The sequence below is a fragment of the Salmo salar genome, chromosome ssa06 (genome assembly GCF_905237065.1).
Source record: "Salmo salar chromosome ssa06, Ssal_v3.1, whole genome shotgun sequence".
Lineage (NCBI taxonomy): Eukaryota > Metazoa > Chordata > Actinopteri > Salmoniformes > Salmonidae > Salmo > Salmo salar.
In genome coordinates, this window is record NC_059447.1 from 58,234,644 (window position 1) to 58,257,147 (window position 22,504).

General features: G+C 47.0%; 3 protein-coding genes across 11 annotated transcripts in view; 1 reads left to right on the forward strand and 2 right to left on the reverse strand.

Annotated features, from left to right (window-relative positions):
• Nucleotides 1–10,241, forward strand: part of LOC106607715 (ankyrin repeat domain-containing protein 6) — a 59,508-nt gene extending 49,267 nt beyond the window's left edge. For 4 of the 7 annotated variants that reach the window (XM_014204967.2, XM_014204966.2, XM_014204969.2 and 1 more), the window contains 13 exons: nt 613–711; nt 1,328–1,426; nt 1,740–1,838; nt 2,343–2,441; nt 3,008–3,106; nt 4,120–4,197; nt 4,762–4,866; nt 4,965–5,075; nt 5,185–5,340; nt 5,727–5,879; nt 6,175–6,288; nt 8,642–8,939; nt 9,350–10,241. In XM_014204967.2, the coding sequence (XP_014060442.2) occupies nt 613–711; nt 1,328–1,426; nt 1,740–1,838; nt 2,343–2,441; nt 3,008–3,106; nt 4,120–4,197; nt 4,762–4,866; nt 4,965–5,075; nt 5,185–5,340; nt 5,727–5,879; nt 6,175–6,288; nt 8,642–8,939; nt 9,350–10,005 (2,166 nt within the window). In that variant the 3' untranslated portion in view covers nt 10,006–10,241. The remainder of the gene's footprint in view (nt 1–612; nt 712–1,327; nt 1,427–1,739; nt 1,839–2,342; nt 2,442–3,007; nt 3,107–4,119; nt 4,198–4,761; nt 4,867–4,964; nt 5,076–5,184; nt 5,341–5,726; nt 5,880–6,174; nt 6,289–8,641; nt 8,940–9,349) is intronic. The other 3 variants (XM_014204970.2, XM_014204964.2, XM_014204965.2) reach the window with 2 other exon arrangements.
• Nucleotides 10,242–11,015: 774 nt separating this feature from the next.
• Nucleotides 11,016–12,146, reverse strand: lyrm2 (LYR motif containing 2). Its single transcript, NM_001140696.1, is given in 3 exon segments — nt 11,016–11,504; nt 11,579–11,719; nt 12,063–12,146. Coding segments are annotated over 3 exon segments (294 nt in total). The 5' UTR covers nt 12,129–12,146; the 3' UTR covers nt 11,016–11,417.
• A 155-nt stretch (nt 12,147–12,301) lies between these two features.
• LOC106607713 (midasin) overlaps nt 12,302–22,504 on the reverse strand; it is a 43,799-nt gene continuing 33,596 nt past the window's right edge. For 2 of the 3 annotated variants that reach the window (XM_045720768.1, XM_014204960.2), the window contains exons 78-101: nt 22,045–22,449; nt 21,718–21,938; nt 21,410–21,547; nt 20,957–21,138; nt 20,544–20,705; nt 20,186–20,323; nt 19,817–19,955; nt 19,405–19,580; nt 19,146–19,277; nt 18,829–18,973; nt 17,832–18,121; nt 17,570–17,728; nt 17,376–17,477; nt 16,853–17,051; nt 16,564–16,731; nt 16,312–16,466; nt 16,112–16,201; nt 15,848–15,963; nt 15,450–15,624; nt 14,871–14,944; nt 14,651–14,765; nt 14,416–14,482; nt 13,704–13,846; nt 12,302–13,527 (exon numbers count right to left, since the gene is read on the reverse strand). In XM_045720768.1, the coding sequence (XP_045576724.1) occupies nt 13,342–13,527; nt 13,704–13,846; nt 14,416–14,482; nt 14,651–14,765; nt 14,871–14,944; nt 15,450–15,624; nt 15,848–15,963; nt 16,112–16,201; nt 16,312–16,466; nt 16,564–16,731; nt 16,853–17,051; nt 17,376–17,477; nt 17,570–17,728; nt 17,832–18,121; nt 18,829–18,973; nt 19,146–19,277; nt 19,405–19,580; nt 19,817–19,955; nt 20,186–20,323; nt 20,544–20,705; nt 20,957–21,138; nt 21,410–21,547; nt 21,718–21,938; nt 22,045–22,449 (3,877 nt within the window). In that variant the 3' untranslated portion in view covers nt 12,302–13,341. The remainder of the gene's footprint in view (nt 13,528–13,703; nt 13,847–14,415; nt 14,483–14,650; nt 14,766–14,870; nt 14,945–15,449; nt 15,625–15,847; nt 15,964–16,111; nt 16,202–16,311; nt 16,467–16,563; nt 16,732–16,852; nt 17,052–17,375; nt 17,478–17,569; nt 17,729–17,831; nt 18,122–18,828; nt 18,974–19,145; nt 19,278–19,404; nt 19,581–19,816; nt 19,956–20,185; nt 20,324–20,543; nt 20,706–20,956; nt 21,139–21,409; nt 21,548–21,717; nt 21,939–22,044; nt 22,450–22,504) is intronic. The other variant, XM_014204961.2, reaches the window with a different exon arrangement.

Consider the following 22,504-nt stretch of genomic DNA (forward strand, 5'->3'; position numbering starts at 1 on the left):
CCTCTACTACTGCACGTCCTCTGGTTTTTGGGCACGCCTCTTAGTTATCTCGCTTGGAATGAACAAACCACAGCCCCACCTCCTCCACTCACAGGAATCAGCGCTTCTTCTTGCTCTTCTTTCTTCCCCCCTTTCTCGTGACATGTCGAACCTGGTCTGCAAAACGTCACTGTTGAGCTGCTGTTAGGAGGAGTCCTTCATGTTTGTAGGAATTCCATTTATGGTAGAGCATAAATGAGCTGGGCTGAACTGAGTGCTTTTGCCTGCTGTTGCTGAGTGCTGTGTTCACTGCTTTGTATGGAGGATGCCCACTGTAGTAGACTGTGATAGTATGGAGGCCTATCTGGTGTCAAACTGCGCTGTTGGATGATTGTTGTAACATCATTGTCATTTCTTGTGTTAATAATAACCTGAAACATTCTACTTGAGAAACTCTACTAAAAAGTCCACCCATCATATTCAAGTCAGTTTGCCAACTGCAATGGAATGGAAAGTTATTAACCAGTGGATGTGGTATTTGTATTCACCATTGTCGTGAAAATCCCTAACTGATCGTGTGTGTGTGTGTGTGTGTGTGTGTGTGTGTGTGTGTGTGTGTGTGTGCATGCGCAGGGTGAGCAGACAGCCTTACACCGGGCAGCCGTGGTGGGAAACAATGACGTTATCTCTGCCCTCATCCAGGAAGGGTGTGCTCTGGACAGACAGGACAAGGTACATATCACACACACACACACACACACACACACACACACACACACACACACACACACACACACACACACACACACACACACACACACACACACACACACACACACACACACACACACAGCAGCGCTCACACAGGGCTAAAAGCACGGCCCAATGCACTCACAGGCACAGAGGGATTTTAAACCCCCAACAAACTGTCAGACAGCACTAAAACTATAGAGAACACACTGGGCCTGTAATCTGCTTAACCCCCATTCATTCCCAGCGAAGAAATAGGAAGTGTCCCGAATGGCACCCAATTCCCTAAATAGGGCACTACTTTTGACCAGAACCCTATGAGCCCTGGTCAAAAGTAGTGCACTAAATAGGGAACAGGGTGTCATTTGGGATTCATACATAGCCCATGGAAGTCCATGTGAATAGAAAGTGTGTTTATAGCTAGGCCTAGACACGCAGCCTCTTACGTTACCTCCCTAATCTCCTACTTAGCTAGCTAGCATGTTAGCTATTTTGACTGTAAGAGTAACAATATCACAGTTGTCCAGTATGATAGTTACCAATCCAGAGGTCAGGCTGTGGATGTGTGAAGCTCTTGACTGTGTGTTTGTTATTGCAGGACGGTAACACTGCTTTGCATGAGGTCTCGTGGCACGGCTTTAGCCAGTCTGTCAAACTGCTGGTCAAGGCCGGAGCCAACGTTCATTCAAAAAACAAGGTAATTCTACTGCAAATACTGTAGATTTGATTGCTCACAGTTATAAAACAGCTGTGGTTCCAAGAGGTCCTGTGCTGTGACTGCAGATTATTATACGACTGGAGAGCTTTTCGTGGTGCTTAGTGTTGACCTGGGTGGTTTTCAGTAGGGCAAACCATAGCCGAGATATAGAACCGCAAACGGAAAGCTGTGCTCTAATTGGACAAGTTGAGTTTTGTTACAGTACCTCCCACTTTCACTCTGTTCCAAAATGTCGTCTCCCTATTAAACACAACCCTGGTGTCTGTCTGTCTGTCCGTCCGTCTGTCTGTAGGCAGGGAACACGGCCCTCCACCTGGCCTGTCAGAACGGCCATGCTCAGAGCTCCAAGGTCCTGCTGTTAGGTGGCGCCAGGCCCGACAGCAAGAACCATGTAAGTCCTCCTCCTCCATGGGTCGGCTAGTCTATGGGGCGCCATTTGTACCGTCCTATAATTTGTGAACAATAATAATTCCGTGTCACACAATATAGCACGTTACAAATGTCACTCCAAAGTAGCCTTCCCATGATTTTATACAGGATCTCCAGGTATCTCTGAACCACTGCTTAGGAAAACACGCTGACAATAGAAGCCTCTCTACATTTAGCTACTACCACAGAGCAATTTGCATGCAGTCACTTAATTATGAAACGACGTATGCATGCGAGTGCTCTGCTCCGCACTTCAAACGTAATCGCCCCTCATGGGTGAATTGAACAGAGCTGCTGAGCAGAGGAAGCGTCTCCCAATGCAGTTCGTTGCTCCTCTGCTACACCAGCCACTGCCGGGTGTCATGCAGCGCTACTATACTTCTCCATTGACTGCTCTCCCAACGTCTGCGTGAAAGGAAACTCAAGCCGCGGGTGGCGGTGGTGGTCTCTCTTCATTGTGTTCCAGGTGGGTGACACGTGTCTGCATGTGGCGGCCCGCTACAACCACGTGTCCATGCTCCGCATCCTCCTGGGAGCCTTCTGCTCCGTGGCAGAGAAGAACCAGGTTGGTCTGAGCATGTGACTGACACTACTTTCACGCAAGAGGGCTTTTCCAGGTTTTTACGTTCTGTCGTGTATATTTGGAAAGGGGTTTGAATCGAGACCCATACTTTGACACTACTTTTTCTCTGCTTTCTGCTCACCCTCAGTGAGATGTAATGGGAGAATTGCATGTGTTACAACTTTTATATCATTTTTTCACCCGTTTTTTTTCTGGGTAGAAATCTTACTGATCAGAAAACGTATGCGATGCATGTACACGCAATATGTGAATATACTTTTCTCGGTAGCTTTTATCCGCTTAAAATGTAATACCATTCCTATGATTATTATGTAAATCATTTCTTTGTCAAAGGTCTTGAATTACCCTAAGTTAGCCGTAACATAGTGCAGCAAGCCTACTGGAAATATTATATGTATGACTGTGTTTAGCTTTTAATAGCAAAGAGCAGGGACTTAGAGTATAACATTGTTCTGTATTTGTTTGTTGAAGCGTAAAAACCCGGCGGAACATCCACTTCATTATGCTAAGTCTCTCTCTCTCTCTTCCTCTCTCTCTCTCTGGGCCAGGCTGGCGACACACCGCTGCATGTTGCAGCAGCGCTGAATCATAAGAAAACGGTGCGGCTTCTGCTAGAGGCTGGAACAGAGAGCAGCATCCTCAACAACGTGAGTGGAGTGCCCCAGGCCCCCGGACCAGGCTCTGTTCTACACTCTTAGAGAAAAAAAAAGGGTTCTTCAGCTGTCCCCATAGGATAACCCTTTTTGGTTCCCAGGTAGAACCTTCTGTGGAAAGGGTTTTACATGGAACCCAAAAGGGTTCTACCTAGAACCAAAAAGGGTTCTTCAAAGGGTTCTTCGATGAGGACAGCCAAACAACTATTTTAGGTTTTAGATAGCACCTTTTTTCTAAGAGTGTACTATACTATACTATACTATACTATACTATACTATACTATACTATACTATACTATACTATGTTCACTATGCTCTGGAGCAGTCATGCACTTCTAAAGGCCGTCTTAATCATGACTAATGTCACCGCACATTCTGTTTGGTGAATAACCTGCTCTGGAGCCACGGCTATGGTTTTTTACTCAGTCACAGTAAAGCCATGCGGACTTTGATGAGTAACAACAGTATGTTGTTCAAGAAATGTAATTTTGACATACTGACAACTGAAATAGCTACTTGGAAATATCTATTTATATTTACCCTTAACTTCGTTGCCTGACGACTCAAACTGAATTCATCCGCTGTTCTACGTTCGCTACATACTTCAGTCTGAGACAGACGTCGTTGGAGTCGTTTGTGGTGACGTCAAAACGAGGGCTGTTGTACGAAACAAAGTCATCGGCGATCGGCTAATCTTTAACCAATCAGAGTATCAAAGCCAATGACACTTTTTCAAAACGCAGCTTTACCCACTTGTATTCTAGCTCTGGCCCAACACAGTTTCTGAGACCAATCAGAATGGTTAGAATGTGTTTGATTTCTAGAAAACGTCAGGGAGGTACTCAGTTCCAGACTCATTGCGGAGAAGAAACTAACGTCTGTTTGGCCGGAGCAAGGAGTTTGGCTAGCCAGGCAAAGAACATAGTGCAATAGCCAGTTGAATCATGTATCTCTAACTAGGCGTTGTGGCCCTGGTTGACTGGCCTCATGTCTCTGTGTGTGAGCAGGCAGGCCAGACTGCACTGGACCAGGCCAGAGACCACAACAACCCAGACATAGCTCTGCTTCTGACCAAAGCACCTCAGGTGAGTACAGGTTTACCCAGTCTGTCCAGCAGGGGCACCCAGGCAGTGTTATTATTTTACTTTTACACCTCACATACCAACCTTATCTATATATAGAAAAAATGTATGCCGCAGACTGTGTTTGGACTTGAATTACAATACTTCAGGTGTTTGACTGGCGTTTTTATCTGTCTGAAATTCTCATATCTCAATAACGCCTACCTGACATCATTCCTGTGGGTTGGCAGTAAAGGTGTTTCTGCGTCAAGTGCAAGTATGGGCAGAGTCCATGGGAAACTGCTATAGATCTAGATAGGCACTGGCACTTGGAAGTGATAGGGAAATGGAGAGGCTAAACTAGTTAGCATTATTTGTGCTATTTTAGCTGTACCTATATCCCTACTTAATCAAGAAACCTTCACCTAATTGAAGAATTTGCATTTGCTCCACGTAAAGAGCTGGACAGGCTGAAGTAAACAAAAAACAGGACCTTCAACCAATCAATGGCCGTCAGTACACGTAAAGCCTCAGTGAATAATAAGACTGGCCCTTAGTTCTCACACTGCTCTCCCTGCGTGTATTCAGGTCCAGAGCTTCACCCGAGGCAGGATTGTGAGGAAGAGGAGGGACAAGCTGAAGGCTGAGCGCCGAGCACAGTCTGTCCCCAGGGATGAGATGCTCCCCAGGAAGGTACAGTTATAGTGCAGCTGACCATCTCACTCGTACCGTGTGCGCCAGCATATTATAACACAGATGCGGAGATGTTTGATTGTTGTTGTTCCTCACAGGACAGCGCATCTGCTGCCGACGACACCCACAGCAGCGACCTCGTCGCCCTCAAACACGAGGTGGTCGAGGCGAGCGCCAGCAAGAGCACAAACAGGAAGGTCAAAGAGAAGGTCAGCTATTACCTTAACCTTCTAAACAACCCGCACACGTTTACCCAGGTGAGATATGTTATCAATATTAAACAGATGGAATATGTAATGCGGTGTGATGTCGTTGCAGCCCTCGCTCTCCGACCCCCTCCGCCGGAAAGGGAACAAACACGGAAAGAAGAGGGGGGGCCAACTGCGTGGCTCCTCCCCCCAGGCCCCGCCTCACAACTACAAGGCCTATCAGCTGTACACTCTGTACCGCGGCAAGGATGGCAAAATCATGCAGGTAGATAGAAAAAGTGCTTTTGTTTTACATTTTTCACGTGATGCTATGATTTCATTATGCTTTCGCTTCACATTTAAAGTGCGTTGCTTTGAAAGCGCTGTGAAAGGAGCTACTGTCAGAGATTTTCTGTCATGTTGAAACCTTGTAACGGTAGTAGAAAACACATATTTCAGTCGGAGCAAGGCCCTGCGACAGACTAACATCCTGTCCAGGAGGTGTACTTGTACATCTAGCTGCCTCATGCTACAGAAACATGATAGGCTCCTGTCCTATGGGCCATTCTGGCTCGGACAAGACTTACATACTTAGTAATTAATACAATTTCAGCCTGAGTTTGTGTCTGCTATCAAGTGGATCAGTGCCCGTGGTTTGTTTCTGTGTCCCAGGCGCCTATCAATGGCTGCCGCTGTGAGCCTTTGATCATCAAGCTGGAGAACCAGCTGGAGGCCACCAAGGAGGAGATGAAGACGGAGATCCACACGGTGCAGGACCTGATGAACAACAAGATGGGACAGTTGGACCGCAAGAACAAACATCAGGTACATAATAGACCAGGGTGCTGTTCATTAGGGCGTTTTCAACTTTTTGCAACGTAAACGGAAAATTGTAGCTTTCGACCTACATCCCACAAGCCTCTGAAGTCACAGCAGTGGATGTGGGGCAGGCATGCATTCATCATTTGCAGATTTTGCCTATTAATGAAATGAAGTGTAATGTTACTAAAGTCAAAAGCAGCTGTGAGCTTTTGTTTCACAACCGGCGTCTTGCATTAATCACGACAGCTTTATCAGGCTCGGGCATTTAACTATGTGGTTTGTGATTGTGTGGTTCTAGATCCGTGCCCTAGATAAGATGACAGTAGAGAGAGTTTCAGCGGAGAGGTCAGAGTGCCAACACAGGATCGACCAGAGGGCCACGCAGGAGAGACAGGAGAGGGAGAAGAGACAGGTAATACTAACAGCAGGGTCAACTCACTCAACACCGCAAGGGAGGCGGGTCTCAGATGGACTAAACACTCGTTCCTATACCTTCACGTGCCGTCATTAAACTTTTTAATTCAAGGTTGTCGTTAAAATATTACAACAATGCTTTAAAGTGACTGCCCAGTGTTTCCAGATTTCTATGAAATATGACTTATAATGACTTATATGAGTGAAATAGTTTTTCTTCCCAAATTGTTTTAATTAGCTATGTTAAAAAGCATATTTTTATGTTGGAATGGTGTGTGCGTACCCCAACAACAGAATGTTGTAGGCGTATACCGGTCGTCAAAAATATTCACCCAAGTAGACAGCTGATTGGCCAGCTCATCCTCCTCTAGACCAGGGTTTCCCAAACTTTGTCCTGGCCCTCTCTGGCAACAGCTCTGTTGGACATACCTGCAGTCAGAATGCCAATTGCATGCTGTGGCATCTGTGGCATTGTGTTGTGTCACATTTTAGTGGCTTTTATTTTCCCTATCACAATGTACACCTGTGTAATGATCATGCTGTTTAATCAGCTTCTTGATATGCCACACCTGTCAGGTGGATGGATTATTTTAGCAAAGGAGAAATGCTCACTAACAGGGAAGTAAACACATTTGTGCAATACATTTGAGAGAAATAAGCTTTTTGTGCGTATGGAAGATTTCTGTGATCTTTTATTTCAGCTCATGAAACATGGGACCAACACTATAAACTTTGCATTTATATTTTTGTTCAGTGCGGAAAGTATTCAGACCCCTTGACTTTTTCCACATTTTGTTAGGTTACAGCCTTATTCTAAAATGATTAAATAGTTTTTTCCCCCTCATCAATCTACACACCATACCCTATAATGACAAAGCAAAAACAGGTTTTTAGAATTTTTTGGCAATTTCTAAAATAACAAATATGGAAGAATCACATTTACATAAGTATTCAGACCCTTTACTCAGTACTTTGTTGAAGCACCTTTGGCAGGGATTACAGCCTTGAGTGTTCTTAGGTATGACGCTACAAGCTTGGCACACCTGTATTTGGGGAGTTTCTCCCATTCTGCTCTGCAGATCCTCTCAAGCTCTGTCAGGTTGGATGGGAAGCGTTGCTGCACAGCTATTTTCAGGTCTCTCGAGAGATGTTCGATCGTGTTCAAGTCCGGGCCACTCAAGGACATTCAGAGACTTGTCCCAAAGCCACTCCTGCATTGTCTTGGCTGTGTGCTTAGTGTCGTTGTCCTGTTGGAAAGTGAACTGTTGCCCCAGTCTGAGGTCCTGAGGTCCACACAGGAGCAGGTTTTCATAAATTATCTTTCTGTACTTTGCTCCGTTCATCTTTGCCTCGATCCTGACTAGTCTCCCAGTCCCGGCCACTGAAACATTCCCACAGCATGATACTGCCACCACCATGCTTCACCCTAGGGATGGTGCCAGGTTTCCTCCAGACGTGACGCTTGGCATTCAGGCCAAAGAGTTTAATCTTGGTTTCATCAGACCAGATCATCTTTTTTCTCATGATCTGAGAGTCTTTAGGTGCCTTTTGGCAAACTCCAAGTGGACTGTCATGTGCCTTTTACTGAGGAGTGGCTTCCATCTGGCCACTCTACCATAAAGGCCTGATTGGTGGAGTGCTGCAGAGATGGTTGTCCTTCTGGAAGGTTCTCCCATCTCCACAGAGGAACTCTAGAGCTCTGTCAGAGTGACCATCAGGTTCTTGGTCACCTCCCTGACCAAGGCCCTTCTCCCCCGATTGCTCAGTTTGGCCAGGCATCCAGCTCTAGGAAGAGTCTTGGGGGTTCCAAACTTCTTCCATTTAAGAATGATGGAGGCCATTGTGTTCTTGGGGACCTTCAATGCTGCAGAAATGTTTTGGTACCTTGACACAATTCTGTCTCGGAGCTCTAAGGACAATTCCTTCGACCTCATGGCTTGGTGTTTGCTCTGACATGTATTGTCAACTGTAGGACCTTATATAAACAGGTGTGTGCCTTTCCAAATCATGTCCAATCAATTGAATTGACCACAGGTGGACTCCAATCAAGTTGTAGAAAGGTCTCAAGGATGATCAATGGAAAGAGGATGCACCTGAACTCAATTTTAAGTCTCATAGCAAAGAGTTTGAATACTTATATAAATAAGGTATTTCTGTTTTCGCTTTGTCATTATGGGTTATTGTGTGTAGATTGCTGAGTATTTTCTTTTATTTCATTCATTTTAGATTAAGGCTGTAACGTAACAAAATGTGGAAAAAGTCAAGGGGTCTGAATACTTTCCGAAGGCACTGTATATACCCTGCTGTATCTCTGTCACGAAACCTTTTCTTGTCTTGGCCTGCCCTTCAAGCAGGCATCAGTGGTGAACGAGCTGAAAAACTGGTGCTTGGCCAAGCTCCAGAACATTGAGGTGCGTTTCACCGGAGACCCCCGCAACGCCAAGCTGCGTCAGTCCTCGTCCATGGCTGAAGGCCTGTGTGAGATGGACCCTGGGGGCCTCACTGTGCTGCCTGCAGGGGGGCCTGGGTGCAGCGTCGAGTGTCTGGCCCCCCACACCACTGACCTCACCGAGGGAGACCCCAACACGGCCGCCACAGAGGACCCCTCAGCCAATCACAACTTTGGGGTTCAGGTGGACAGCTCTCCAGGTACGGTTCAAAGAGAACTCAGTGAAATAGCCAGCGCTCCGAATTACTACTCTTATGCACATGCACGAACGCACACACACAATGGAGAGGGAACTCATTTCACACAGATACAGGCTTATGTAAGCGTTACGTAATCTAAGTATATTATTCTTAGGTCATACCCTTTTTTTGTTGAAGTAAATAACAGAGAATGTGGCCCAAATAGAACATTTTCACAGAAATGCTCAAAATATAAAGTTGCCTTTGGCAGGTTAATTAATTTATCATCCTAATCTATCACACTGCATTTGAAGATGGCAATCTCACTGGAACTAATTTGAATAATCATAAATGATTTATTGTGTGCCGTGCTCTGAGGTTGACTTTTTAATTCTAATTCACTTAATAATTGGCTCTCGGAAATCTCCCAGATGGTGGTAAACATCACAAGCGAGAAAAGATCTCCTCCCCAACTCCCGCTAAGTCCCTGTCCCCATCTCCCCAAGTGGTGCGGCCCAAGGAACGCTCGCTGTGTTGTACTGACCCCCGCAGGCCATACCAGGGACTGCAGGACATGGCACTGCTGGATTTGGCGCCGAGCATCGGCGGCAACAACCAGCGGGCCAGCAGCCTGTCCCCAGCCACCGAGCGCCGCTGCAGCAGCAGGCAGGACAAGGACTGCGACAGGGAGAGGGATAAAGACAGGGAGCGGGGCAGGGACAAGGGCAAGCACCACAAGAGGCACTCCCAGGGCAGAAGAACTAAGACCAAGGGGGACAAGGGGGCCTCGGTGGGGCAGGCCGAGGGGACTCAGACTCTGGGGGTGTTTGGGGAGAGAGCCGTGGAGAGAGGCGTGGGGGAGGGCTTTGAAAAGGAGAGGGAGAACACGCACGCCCTGGAGGTGACACAGTACTTCTTCGAGGCGGTGTCGACCCAGATGGAGCACTGGTATGAAAGGAAGATCCAGGAGGCCAGGTGGCAGGCGGACCAGCGTGCTCAGGCAGACAGAGCTTCCCTGGTGGAGAGGATCACCTACCTGGAGGACGAGCTACGCATGCTCAGGACTAACAGGCACGACGACAGCTAACACAGGGACGCCACTGCAGAGTATAGAGCTATACCTTCAGAACAGCAACAAAACATCATCTGAGCTCATTACAGATGGCACCCTGGATCAACTGGACCCACTGACCAACAAAAATTGTCATTGACTGAATTTAGCAGATTTAATACTTTTGGTAAATAATGTCATGCAACAGTAGAAAATCATCTGTATAGTAACTTATTTTAAAGACATGTTATGGCATGCCAGACTATTCAGTATAATGTGGTCTTGTTATTCATTTGTTTTGGGCAGCTCCTGTGTTTGTAAAACTGATAGTTATTTATAATGTATTATGTCATGGGGCCATCACGGAACTGGTACACACACACACCTGGGAACAATGTCACACTGTCATTAAGTCAACATGCCAATACTCCAGTGCTTTTTATCCTGTGATGAGAAAGCCTGTTACGTGAAGGATTCTGGAGGTTTGCTTGTGGAAAATGTGGGTCATTTTTTGTGACGTTCTTCATTTATATTCAAATGAGAGAGTAGAGAAAGACAAAACGCAGACAGCAGAAATAGTTGAGGTAACTAGGATGCTTAAAATATCAGTAGAATATGCTACTGCAAGCTTTTATACAGATATGTGACTTACAAGGGTAACAGAACTCAAGAGAACACAACCAAACTGGCAATGTCTTAACTAGTAAGAAAACTTTAGTATTCATAACCTTTACTCCAACCCACTACTGTATATTTCTTTAATGGTAAAAACCATAACATCCTACTGCTTGTCCTTAGCACTAAAATGAGGTACTGTTAAGAAGAACCATTTTGCATGATGGAAAGTCTGTTTTTGTCTTCTGAAATAGACCTGTGCAAACAGTATATAGTTAGTGCTGATGTGTGACATTTGTTCTGTTCAGGTGCGAGGTTGTGGTACATTGATGTCTTTGTTGATATGAACACACATTCTGTGTAGTAAAATAGATTATATCAAATTAATTTTGTAAAAAAAAAAAAAAAAAAATAGAGACAAACTACAAAATGTATTTTTGTTTTATGTCCAACATGTACATCACACATTTCACGAGGGTCATCTGGACACAAACAGCTTTACAATAGCCCAACATGAGAACGATGGTATTATGTCAGACATGATCGCAAATGGCATATCACACATGGCTCTCACAGCGTTCCTCACAAGTGATTTGAAAGCGTCACCACTGCTAGACATGTAGATGGCAACCATCTGATATGGTCCAAATCACATTATGAACGGCAACGAGCTGGTCGGGGCCAAATGCCAAGGTGCTTCCACAGTAAGTGGTGTACTTGTCCAAGTACTGATTCCTTTGGCTTTCACAGTCCATTTGAGGCAGCATAGAAAAGCTTCTGGCGTCCACGTCCAGGATAAATCGGTGGGTTACCTTAGCCCCAGACAGGTGACATTACTTCTTAACGTTAGCCAATGCAAGGGATGACTGTAGCTCATCATGATGCATGTTTGCCTGTGTGATCATCATTCGGATGGCGTCCTAGATATACGGAGACAACGAAGGTTAGAACAGGGATAGAACCCAGAATGACGTCATTTCAGACCTTATCTCACCTGATTCGTGCTATTTTTATTCCTCTTGAACTCATCTCTCGCCCAATCCCGCAGGTATTTTCGGTCTCCCTCGTCTGGCACTTGTCTGATGGTTCTCATCATGTTTCTGTAGAGACTCAACACTTTCTGCCTCTGTATAAACTAGAAATAGACCAGAGGAAGCAAAACAACCAAGCAAGCTAGCTAGCAAGTTACCTGGCTAATTTATCAACAATCATATTAGCAGAGCAATTTGCTAAAGGAGAAAACGTTAACAAAAAAAAAAAAGGGCATAGTATTAGCTACTTAGTGAGGATATTACACTTAAGACCAAATTGTCAGATGAGCTAACTAGAGCTGCTGCTGAAATGCTAACGCTAGCTAGCTCATCATGCTGCCACGGCTATTTCTCAAGTGTGAATGAAAGAGAACACTATCTAGTTGGCAGTGGTACTCGAACCGCATGGTTTACAGGTCATGATACCGACAAATATGTATTTATTACCTGTTTTAATGTAAGTGCTGACGCGGGTAACCTTGAGCTAGCCATGATGTGAATTGTAGCAAACATGGTTGTAGAGGCAGCTCTAGCTGACCTGTTTTGGCAGTCAACATATAGAAATATAAATGTCGCCCTCTTGTGGGGCGGAGTATTATTGAAAATCGATTTCTTTAGGGACCATAAAATACTGTATGTGAATTGGCTACTACCAAATACAGTACATATTAGATAAAACAACGTGCTCAAAACACAGATTAAAAAGTTTATTATCATCATACAATGTATCATGTCATATGTGATTTATGGATGGTATGAAGAAAAAAAACTTCCATGAATATCATATGTTTACTTATAGTTACAACTGTGTTCCATTTGTCCACAGCAATGACATTTCCTAATGGTGTCTTCGTGTCAGTGAATGAACCTTATCTACAGTAAGATGTAGTGGATATGTCTCTTAGACCAGAGAAATGCCATCGATTGGAGCGTTTATCAAAATTGTTATTAGCAGTTCTTGTGCTTAAAATTTTCCCAAAAACCTTGACCTTTAATGAGAGAGAGGGTTAAGATTTATATGAATAACACATTTGGGCAGAATGATAATTTCCATGTAAACAATGGATTCTTTTATAAGCACATGGGTGTTAAGTGAGATGCAATAAGATTTCTTCAAGGCACAATTTTTGGGATTACTTTAGAAATGGATCAAGACCATATCGGCATGCTTTTGTTTTGCCATGATATAACGAAAAAGGGGTGCTTTTCTTCTTTTTTTGTTCTTTACAAACAGTTGTCCAAAAACAACTTCATCACAACACTACTGTCAGCTCCATACATTATCGGTTGATGTGTTCACATGGAAGTAGAATGACTTGATGATGAGCATGTAACACTGAAAACATCCATACAACATGAAGGGGGTTATAGTACACAGGGGAACAGTATCTCTTCACTGGGGTTGTTTACGCGGAAGGGAATCACATTTTGTATCCTTTTCTAATCATTTGTTACAGACGTGCAAGTTAAAGCAATGCTTATTACATTACGAAAGAACTTCCAGGATCCCCCTGGCCTGAAGTCAAGGACTCAATGGCGGAAGTCGCTATCAAACTCTACAGTCTACTAAAATTACAGTAAAAAAAAAATGAGATAAAAAGGCACGTACACAGCGGCAAGTCCGTCTTTCTTTGCGAGTCCTATTTTGTTTTTGAGTCCGTGTGTTGTCGAGAGGCTAGCAGCAGAGTGGCGTTGTGCGGTTGGTTGCTGCCTTCTAAGATGGCTTCTACTGGTCGGTTGCCGTGACGAGTTCGAACCACTGCCTCAGTGCGTCACTTAGGGTTTCTGGCAAGGCGTTGACGTCCCGCAGGATCACGTAGAAAGGGAAGGGGAACTCCTCCATGTAGGAGCGGATCTCAGGCATCTCTCCTGGACCTTTGAAGATGGGCACCTTGATGTCCAGGATGGAATCCTGTCGAAAAATGACAAAGGAAACACCAAAGGGAATAGTTCTATATGAATATCATATCTTATAGTGATTTGATTATTCACATTAACAAATGTATCATGTAAATTAGATTTTGCATTACCATCCACAGTCCTTGATACATAACATGGATTCCATCTAAACCAACTTAAGTCCCTTACCCTGGAGTTTGGGTTGTCGAGCACCACGAAGATGACGAAGACGTTGGCGCTGCGAGCAGCCTGCACAGCTGCCGTCACCCTCTCCTTCCCCTCCAGGAAGAGCCCTCTGCCGTCCGACACAATGAGCAGCAGCTGGGCTGTCTCTGTGTGGGGGGGGGGGGGGAAGAGGGAGGGAGGGAGACAAGGAGGGGAGGGAGAGTGGGACGAGAGCGAAAGAGGGAGTGAGAGAGGAGGCGGTCAGTTTACACTTGCACCACAATGGCCCTGGGTGTCTGCTTACAGGTTCAAGTCCTCTGGGCTGCAGAGGGAGAGCAGTGAAGGCTCAGATACCAGCTCTGCACTGTGATCTTCACCACGGCTCCATAGAGGACATGTTAGCCTCACCAGGGGCACTGTAGCAGGAACAATATCCTGCCTTTGAATAACAGTCATTGTGATCTACTCTCCCACTGTTTCCCTCAGGGCTTGTTTGTTGGACATCAAATACACCCAGGGCACGGACCCCATAGGCTCAGTGTACGATGCAATCAGCAGGCGTTGATTATTATGTAAACTCATTACCGTAAGGTATAGTGGGCTCTAAACCCACTTGAATACATTAGCAAATGAAGAACGGACTTGGGGAGGCCGTTCTCTAGTATGGTAATCATACTGAACAGTCTTATTGCATTGATCAAGTGAAAGGAGATGCTGCACCACCGCAATACATTACCTGTGTTCATGGATCCAGGGCTGTGCTGCTTAGCTGCTACAAACATGTTGGCTGAGGTCTCCAGGAACTAAAGGACATGAGCACAATGTGGCGGTCAGTCTCAAACAGGAGTACCTCACTAAATAGATGTCATCTAATACCACAGACGGTAAACAAATGGGCCCGGAAGGCGTTCAATTCATGAAAGCAAAGATATCAAGCACAACAACAAACAAAAAAAATAGCGGGACCCCACCTGGGCTATCCTGGTCTTTTTCTGCTGGAACTGACAGAGCCTCAGTATCCTGGCGCCAGACTGGTCGTTAAACTGTTGTTGGAACGGATGGAGCAGCTGCACCGTCTCACCGAAGCTGAGGTGACAACCAAAACATTTCACAAATGGAACAGCACTGTCTGGGGAAGAGCAACACCTGGACACCAATATTCATTCATCTACAGAGGGCCGCTCCTCTCACCTGCACACGGACACCTGCCCGACCTCCAGGAGAGTGAGAGCGTTGACAATAACAGACAGGGATTCAAAGGCCAGCTGTGACACACGGGAGACAGAGGTGAGACATTAATGAGGCATTGTCTGTTCCCCAAATGGCATTCTATTCCCGATATAGGGCACTCCTTTTGAACAGACACCTATGAGGCCCTGGTCAAAAGTAGTGCACTATGAAGGGAATAGTGTGCCATTTGGGATTCATACATTGTTCCTGCAGCAAACTGACTAAGGCAGCTAGACTCGGAGTGGCTGGTCGGGGGGCCAAAAAGAGATAGTATTTGAAAATGATAATTTCATACCTTCATTACATTGAGACACAATCAGGTCTCTTTTATTTGTGGGAATACTTGATCAACAGATGTCCTAAATTAAACACATTTGTAGCTTAATTCCTGGTGATTTGATTCTTTTATTTTGCTAAAAACTTTGGGGGGCCAAATAAAATCCCTTGCGGGTCGGTTTTGGCCCACGGGCCGCCTGTATCCCCGCTCTAAGGTTATTGTATTATTGTATCCACTCATCCCTCTGAGAAGGCCTACTGTACCTGTTTGGAGTGGTTGTCCACCATGCTGGAGGAGTCGTCCACGGCCAAACAGATCTGGTACTCTCTCTTGCTGGGCTTGGTCCTCCTCAGCCAGATTTTGTCTTTACGGAACTGACTGGCGATGTAAGGGATCACCTTTCGCATGTTCAGACGTTTCCCTGTGCGGAAGTCTCCTCTGTGACACAGCGAGAAAACAGAATATTTTTTTTTTTTAAAAAGCAAATATTTGTACTGAAATTAAAAAGAAAAAACCTTATTTAAAAATGAAAAGAAAAAATAGAAAGAATGAATAGAAAAGGTTGCAAAAGCCTGTTCCTCTTCTAGTCTGTGAGTGTCGTCTAATAGTCGACCAATGGTCATGCTCCCTGAATGATCTAGGGGTTGCGGTAGGTACTCACTTGAGCTTGGCGGCCTGCGTGGGCTCCAGGATGAGACGGAGCTGCTCGCACAGCTGCTGGGACAGGGCCGAGGTCAGCGTCTGGTACTGGTGCCACATGGCTGCCGCTGCACTCTCCTATAGGGCAAGACCACGGCATGAGTTACACATCTCAGTTTCACACAGAGATCTGAACTTCTAGTGGTAGGTAATGGGAACAGAGAATGACAGGGTAAATAGTGTCCGGTGTTAGGAATGTTTTGCAGGGCATCCAAAGTGCCGGTACCTCCTCCCGGTCTCCAGGGGCCTGTTTCATCCAGGCTTCCAGCTGCAGCTCCATCTCCCTCCTCAGCTCCTCTGGGTCGCGAACTGGGTTCTGGGGACACACAGACATTCAGCTAATCTTATACGGAGCGCTCCAGAGCTTTCTGACAGATCTGTTTCTTTAGTAGCACAAAGCAGGTGCTCGGATCATCTCTCGGGTACCTGCAGTGTGTCCATCAGCAGCTCTGGGACGGTGTGGAAGGTAGACTCTGTGCTCCTCTCTGGGTGCTCCTCGTCACTGCGACCCCGTGTGTCTTTTGGCCTCTCCTCGTCCTCCTCACACTGCCTCTGAGCCTCCAGCTCTCCGCTGTCTAGACCTACAGTGGAGAACAGACACAGTAACACACACGAACAACAGGCAAACGCGCACGCACGCAAACACACACACATGACATGAGTAGATGGCTGGAGCACCTTTCTGGGACGTTCTGTTCGACTCCAGCTTCTCTGGCTTCAACTCCTGGGCCTCAACAGCCTGCAGGTCCTCTTCCTGCTCCTCTGTATCCATAGCAATGTCCTCATCCTCTTGGTCCTCCTCTTGGGGGGCTCCGGCTGGTTTCTGCTGGTCTGCACTGGCAACATCTGTAACATGTCAAGAGGCCATGGTTTTAGAACGTCTTCCGACGATGATAAAAGTGTGAAGCGAACTCCGCGGTATGGGTATCTGTGCAGCTCAGTGTTCTGTGGTGTGTTGCTGCTTCACCGTATGTCTGCGTGTCGTAGGCGGTCTCTCCCTGTTTGATGTGCTCGTACAGGTCCGACTCCCGCCGGGCCTCAGTCTGGTTGCTCTCCTGCGTCTTCTCCGTACTGCTCTCCGCTGTTCGCAGGCGCTTGCTGATGCGCTCGTTGTAGTCGCCCGTCGAGCGCTCGTTGTCCGCCTGCCCAGGCTTCCTCTTGAAGCTCTGGAACAGCCAATTTGGAATTAGAACCCATTTGGAAATATATTGCTCATCTTAAAACACAAAAAAACGGAATTTGAGCCCGTTTTGAAATGTTTCGGTCTCACTTCAACTCAAGAACACAGTGCAGAGCAAACCCATTCCACGGAGGGCCCGAGTGTCTGTGGGTTTTAGTTTTTTCCTTTCAATTAAGACCCAGACAACCAGGTGAGGGGAGTTCTTTAGTAATCAGTGACCTTAATTTGTCAATCAAGTACAAGGGAGGAGCGAAAACCCGCAGGCACTCGGCCCACCGTGGAATGAGTTTGATTCGTTGACCAGACATACCTGTGTCTTGCTCTGGCTCCGTTTCTGAGAGGACATCCTTGCCATGAGTTTGGATTCGTGTCCCACTGACTGACTGGCATCAGCCGCTCCGCTACCGTGCTCCTGGACAACAACACAACAACACAAGAGGGTCAAATGTGTGGATTTAGACATTTACACGGGCTGTAAATGGGTTGGGTGAGGTGGGCGTGTACCTCTTTAGCTTGGTCTCTCTCGGATGGTTCTCCTGCCAGCTCCACGGCCGTCTCACTCTGGACGTTCTCCTCTCCCGTCTGACCGTCCGTGTTGTGCTCCTTCCTCTCTGCCGACGCTGGCTGCTCCTCATCCTCACCCGTACCCTCCTCTTCCTCCTCCTGTGGGCAATGACGAAGAAAGGTGTTAAACACCCGACTAGCAAAACAATCGTTCTAGGTACATCTGAATCCCCAATGTGCACGAAAAGGCAAGTCAAACAACCTTTGGTTTCTGGCCTTCGTTTGCAGGGATGGCCATGTCCTCCTCTTTCCCTGCCTCCCGTCCTTCGTCCTTCTCCTCCTCATCCTCCTCGGCCGCCTCTTTGTCCTCCTCTGTTTGTTCTCCTCCACCTCCCTCTTCCTCCTCAGTCTTGGGTTCCTGGCCTTCCTCCTCTCCTTGTTTGTCTGTCTGATCTTCAGCCATCTCCTCCGCTCCTCCCTCCTCATCTTTCTCTGCTCCCTCCTTCTCGTCCAGCTCCATGGGCTTCGCGTCAATGTCGAACGGGTTTTCCTCTGGAGGAAATAAACAATTGTCAGACACTGGTTCTGTGGCGTCTCCACCTGTTCCTCTCAAATAGTATTTATTATCTTTCTAATTATTTAGCTGCGCTTCAAGGGGCAGTAAAGTTAAAAACACGATTGTCCTGTTTTATTAAAGATATTTCCACGCGGAGGTCAAAATAACTCTGAAATTGATAATGCCATTTTTGTGTAAGATCTATTTGGAAACAAATGCCAGGAATTTCAGCCTGTTCGGGTGGGTTGGAACTTTTGGCCCACATCCTGTCACAATGTGATCTGATTATAATAGACCAATGACTGTTCATCTGGGTAAGGGGGTGGGCTCTACACCTATCAGCCAATCAGGGATGTGTATGTAAATATCTTCAAATGTGTTTCCTGAAGCCCACACAATCAGACTGAGCATTTCAAGGACCAAAGGAGGATCAGGGAAATATATATTGGAGTTATTTTCATTACATAAACACAGTAATTTATTAGACAAAGTGATGATTTAAAAATACAATTACAGAGACTGCATGGGGGGGCTTTATTTAAGCTTGCCTGGCACAATGGACCCAATGGAATAGTCCCAAAGTGCAAACCCTGCCTACCTGGCACTCAAACACTGAAAGTATTTGAAAGAAGACAAATAATATTTGAACCCAGGTATGTTCCTCTCCTCCCCTGTTGACCCGTGACCCTTGCTGAAGCCTCACCTTCTCCCTCTCCCTCCTCCTCGTCCCCAACCTGCTCCTCCTCCTGGTCCAGGTTGAGTTCATCAGGCAGGTCCATGGCCTCTGTGTCAGGCTTCTCCTCCTGCTTCCCGTGGTACGGGTCCACCTCGTTCTCATCAAACTCCCGCTGGAACACACAAACAGAAAAACTCAATCAGATACGGTCTGGCAGTCCTGCTAAAACACACACCCAACTACAGCCTGAGATTTAGTGGCCGCATGCTCATCACACAGCCAGGGATAGTTTGACCAAACTACTGGTCTTTCGAAGTAAACATCGTTTCCTAGTTAAAGCGTACCTCGTCCCCTTGTTCGTGGATCTTGTCCTTTTCCTCCTCGTCCAACTGTTGGTCTTTGTCGTCTTTGTTCTTGTCTTTTTTGGGGTCGGCTGCATCCAGGTTGTCGTCCTTGGCGACCAGTTCCGATTCCCCCTGAAGACAAACAGAAGAACAATTACTAAACAACGAATACAGTAGCATGCTGACTGGTCGCAAGTGGTAGATACCGCACTCGCTGTCAGATATGTGAACAGTTTAATCAAATTCTTTCTCCCAGTACCTGGTCCATTCCTTGGCCTGACTCCTCCTCGTCACTGCCCTCCTCTTCTTCGTCATCCTCATCATCACCCCACATCCTCTCATCCAGCGTGTCCGTCTGGCCCTCGCCCAGGTCACCCATCTTCTTATCCAGATCTTCATCCTCCTCTTTGTCAGACTCCTCCTCATCATCTTCACCTGAAAAGGAATAACCAAGAGCGCTTTGCGATGTGAGACCAGGGTTGGGTTTATTAGGGCATGAAACAGAAAACTGTTTTGCAACAGACAATGAAAATGAGCATTTTAATTGGACAAATTGGAGGTAGTCCCTTAATGTTTCAGTCTATTTTCTCCCGTTGCTGCCTAATGAACATGACCCAGGTGAAAGTTCATACTGCCACGAGGCTGTGCGTTAAAGAGGTCTGTCGTCCCACCTGGCTCTTGCTGGTCTCCATCATGCATCTGGCCGTCAAAGTCCTCGGACATCTCGATGGCGTTGTCCTCCTCCTCAATGTTCTTCTTGTCAGGCTCCTCCTCCTCCTTCTCCTGGCCTTCCTGGAACGTGTCCTCCACCTACGACAGAAACGGAACAATTTTAGCTAGCGAAACGTTATAACCTTTGGGGTGAATCCCAACTCTCACCAAGTATATTGTTTTTACTTAGTCATGTATTGATGTCAGTGGGAGACTAAGTGAAATTAGACTTTAGTGGAAGTTGGGATTCGGCCTTTCATGAGCAACGCTAGTCAAAAAACATAGATCTTATAGTGTCTGCATTTTATTGTCATTCTTGTAGGCGTCACCTGCTCTTCATTCTCGATCTTGTCGCTGACGTCTTTGGTGCCCTCTCCCTCTCCGATGCCACCGCCCTCATAGTCATGGAACTCTGTGGCCCCCTCTCCGTCCCCTCCCTCCATCAGCTCCTGGGGTAGACAGAAGCCCTGCAGGACAAGACAACAGGACAATCAACAAGGGAAAAAAGCAGCTGTACTGTAGGCACCGTTGCAGCGTAGGTAACTTACCCCAACAGTAGGAATAAACAGGTACTGAAACTACAGTTTGTCCTAATGTTTTTCACTACTTACATTTTTTTTTTTTAAAGTTTCACAAAGAACCTTATAGTATGTTTTAAAGCAGATCCCAGTAGAATGGATACAGTACCTTCTGGGCTAGCTCAGTGAAGATGCCGGCCAGGACAGAGAGCAGTTTCCCAGTGCTCCTGTGGGCTCCCAGTGACACGGCCAGGTAATAGCGTACCAGCTCTGAGTACAGCCCCAGCATGGGCTCCAGACGCGCCAGCAGCCTGCACGCCTCACTCAGCTCCTAAAAACACAGCACACGGGACAAAGCAGTAAAACAGAAGGTCAACGGTGACGTATGAATATCACGAACAAAGCAATCTGAAAACGACAGGACATCATCGTTCAGAAAACCTCAGGAGAAAGAAATAATGATCTCCTGTGGCGACTTTGACATGGTTGGCTACCTTACAGAACCGTTGCGTTTTAGTATTATATCTCCACTACACTAGAGGGCGGTATAGGCTACAGTATATGCTGTGTGACTGCACCCACCTGGAGCTGGTGAGATGAACAGGAGTCTCGGTGGACCCGGAGTCTCTCCACTAGCTGTTCCAGCGTGTCGCTGACCTCCCCCAGCGAGAGAGACGCCACCTCTGCTCCTAACTCCTCCTCCAGCAGGCGGCTCAGGTGACCAGGCTTCAGCAGGTCCTCCTGGGGCGCCTCCTCCTCACCTTCTGGAACAGATACGACAGGAAATGACATCCCCATTCCCAATCAATGATCAACACACTTTACAGAACCCTAGGATTGATCACGTTAATACATCTTGGCCCAGTCTCACTCTGGCTTGCCTGGGTCGCTTTTTAGACAGTTCTCCTACAGGTCTCCAGTAATAATCACACAAGGACACAAAGTAAAGCCCCTCCCAGTTTCAGTCTGTTTGGTGCCTAGTGAATATGACCCAGGTGTGTTATTGGAGGAAGACAGCAGGGGGTCTCTCCTCACCTCTCTTGGTGTCTGTCTGCTGTTCTCCCTGCTGCTCCCCCTCCCTCCTCTTCACCAGGGTCTGCACGGCAACCAGCACAGCGTTGATGGCCTTTTCAAGTTCAGCAGAGAACTCTGAGCGGAATGTTTGCTGGTAATCTGGGGAGGGGGGGGAGAGGTGGAGGGAAAATTATTTTAACAATGCAATAACACTGTGATACAATTTTAACACCAGTGTAATACCAATGGAATATACTTTTTTTTAGAAACGGGCATTATAATATACATGCGACTGATTGATTAACTAAGCATGATCGGTCTGTTTTCACCTGTGTGTCCGTGGCCCAGGGAGAGCAGCTGGGTCTTCCAGGTGGTGAACTCCGTCAGGGCGGCCTCCACCTCTCCTCTGACGTACTGCAAGCCCCGGGTCAGGCCAGGCTGGGTGTCGGCCGTGCCCTCGGGGGTGGTGAACAGCTGCTCCACCGCGGGCATTTGTGCCGTCACGGAACCCAGCCGGTCATAGCCCGAGCAACACACAGAGAAGTGGCTCCTGGGGAGATGTGGAGGAAAGACAAAGCTTAATAGTCTTATCTGTGTTAAGTTCCTGTTTAGTACTATCAGTATTCCTAATGCTATCTTGTGCTCCTAGGCCTTACCAGGAGTGCAGCGCCCCCTGTGTGGACTGCAGTGCCACTGCATCCAGCTCCTCCTTCAGGCTCTGGGTTTGACCCAACATGTCCGCCACCCGCTGGCTCAGCTGGCTCCAGGCCGGGTCTCCCCTCCTGAGCAGACACCCAGGGGGCTTCCTCTGAGACGCCAGGGGGGACGGGTACCTCAGGGTGGGCTCCCTCTGCCCGCCTGACCCGTCAGTCTGATGGGGGCCCTCAGGGCAACACTGCAGCAGCCAGGAGAGCTGTTGGAGGAGGGTGACACACTGCACCGACAGGCCCTGGGCCTTGATCACCCAGCCCTGGAGAGACGCCTGGGGGGGAAGGCCACCAGCGTCCTCATTGTGGGCCCGGAGGTGAGCCTGGATGCCCTGAACACTGACTGTTAGCCTCCTGCATGTGTTAGAGGGGAAACAAGCCAAAAGGAGTGTTAGAAGGACAACTACAG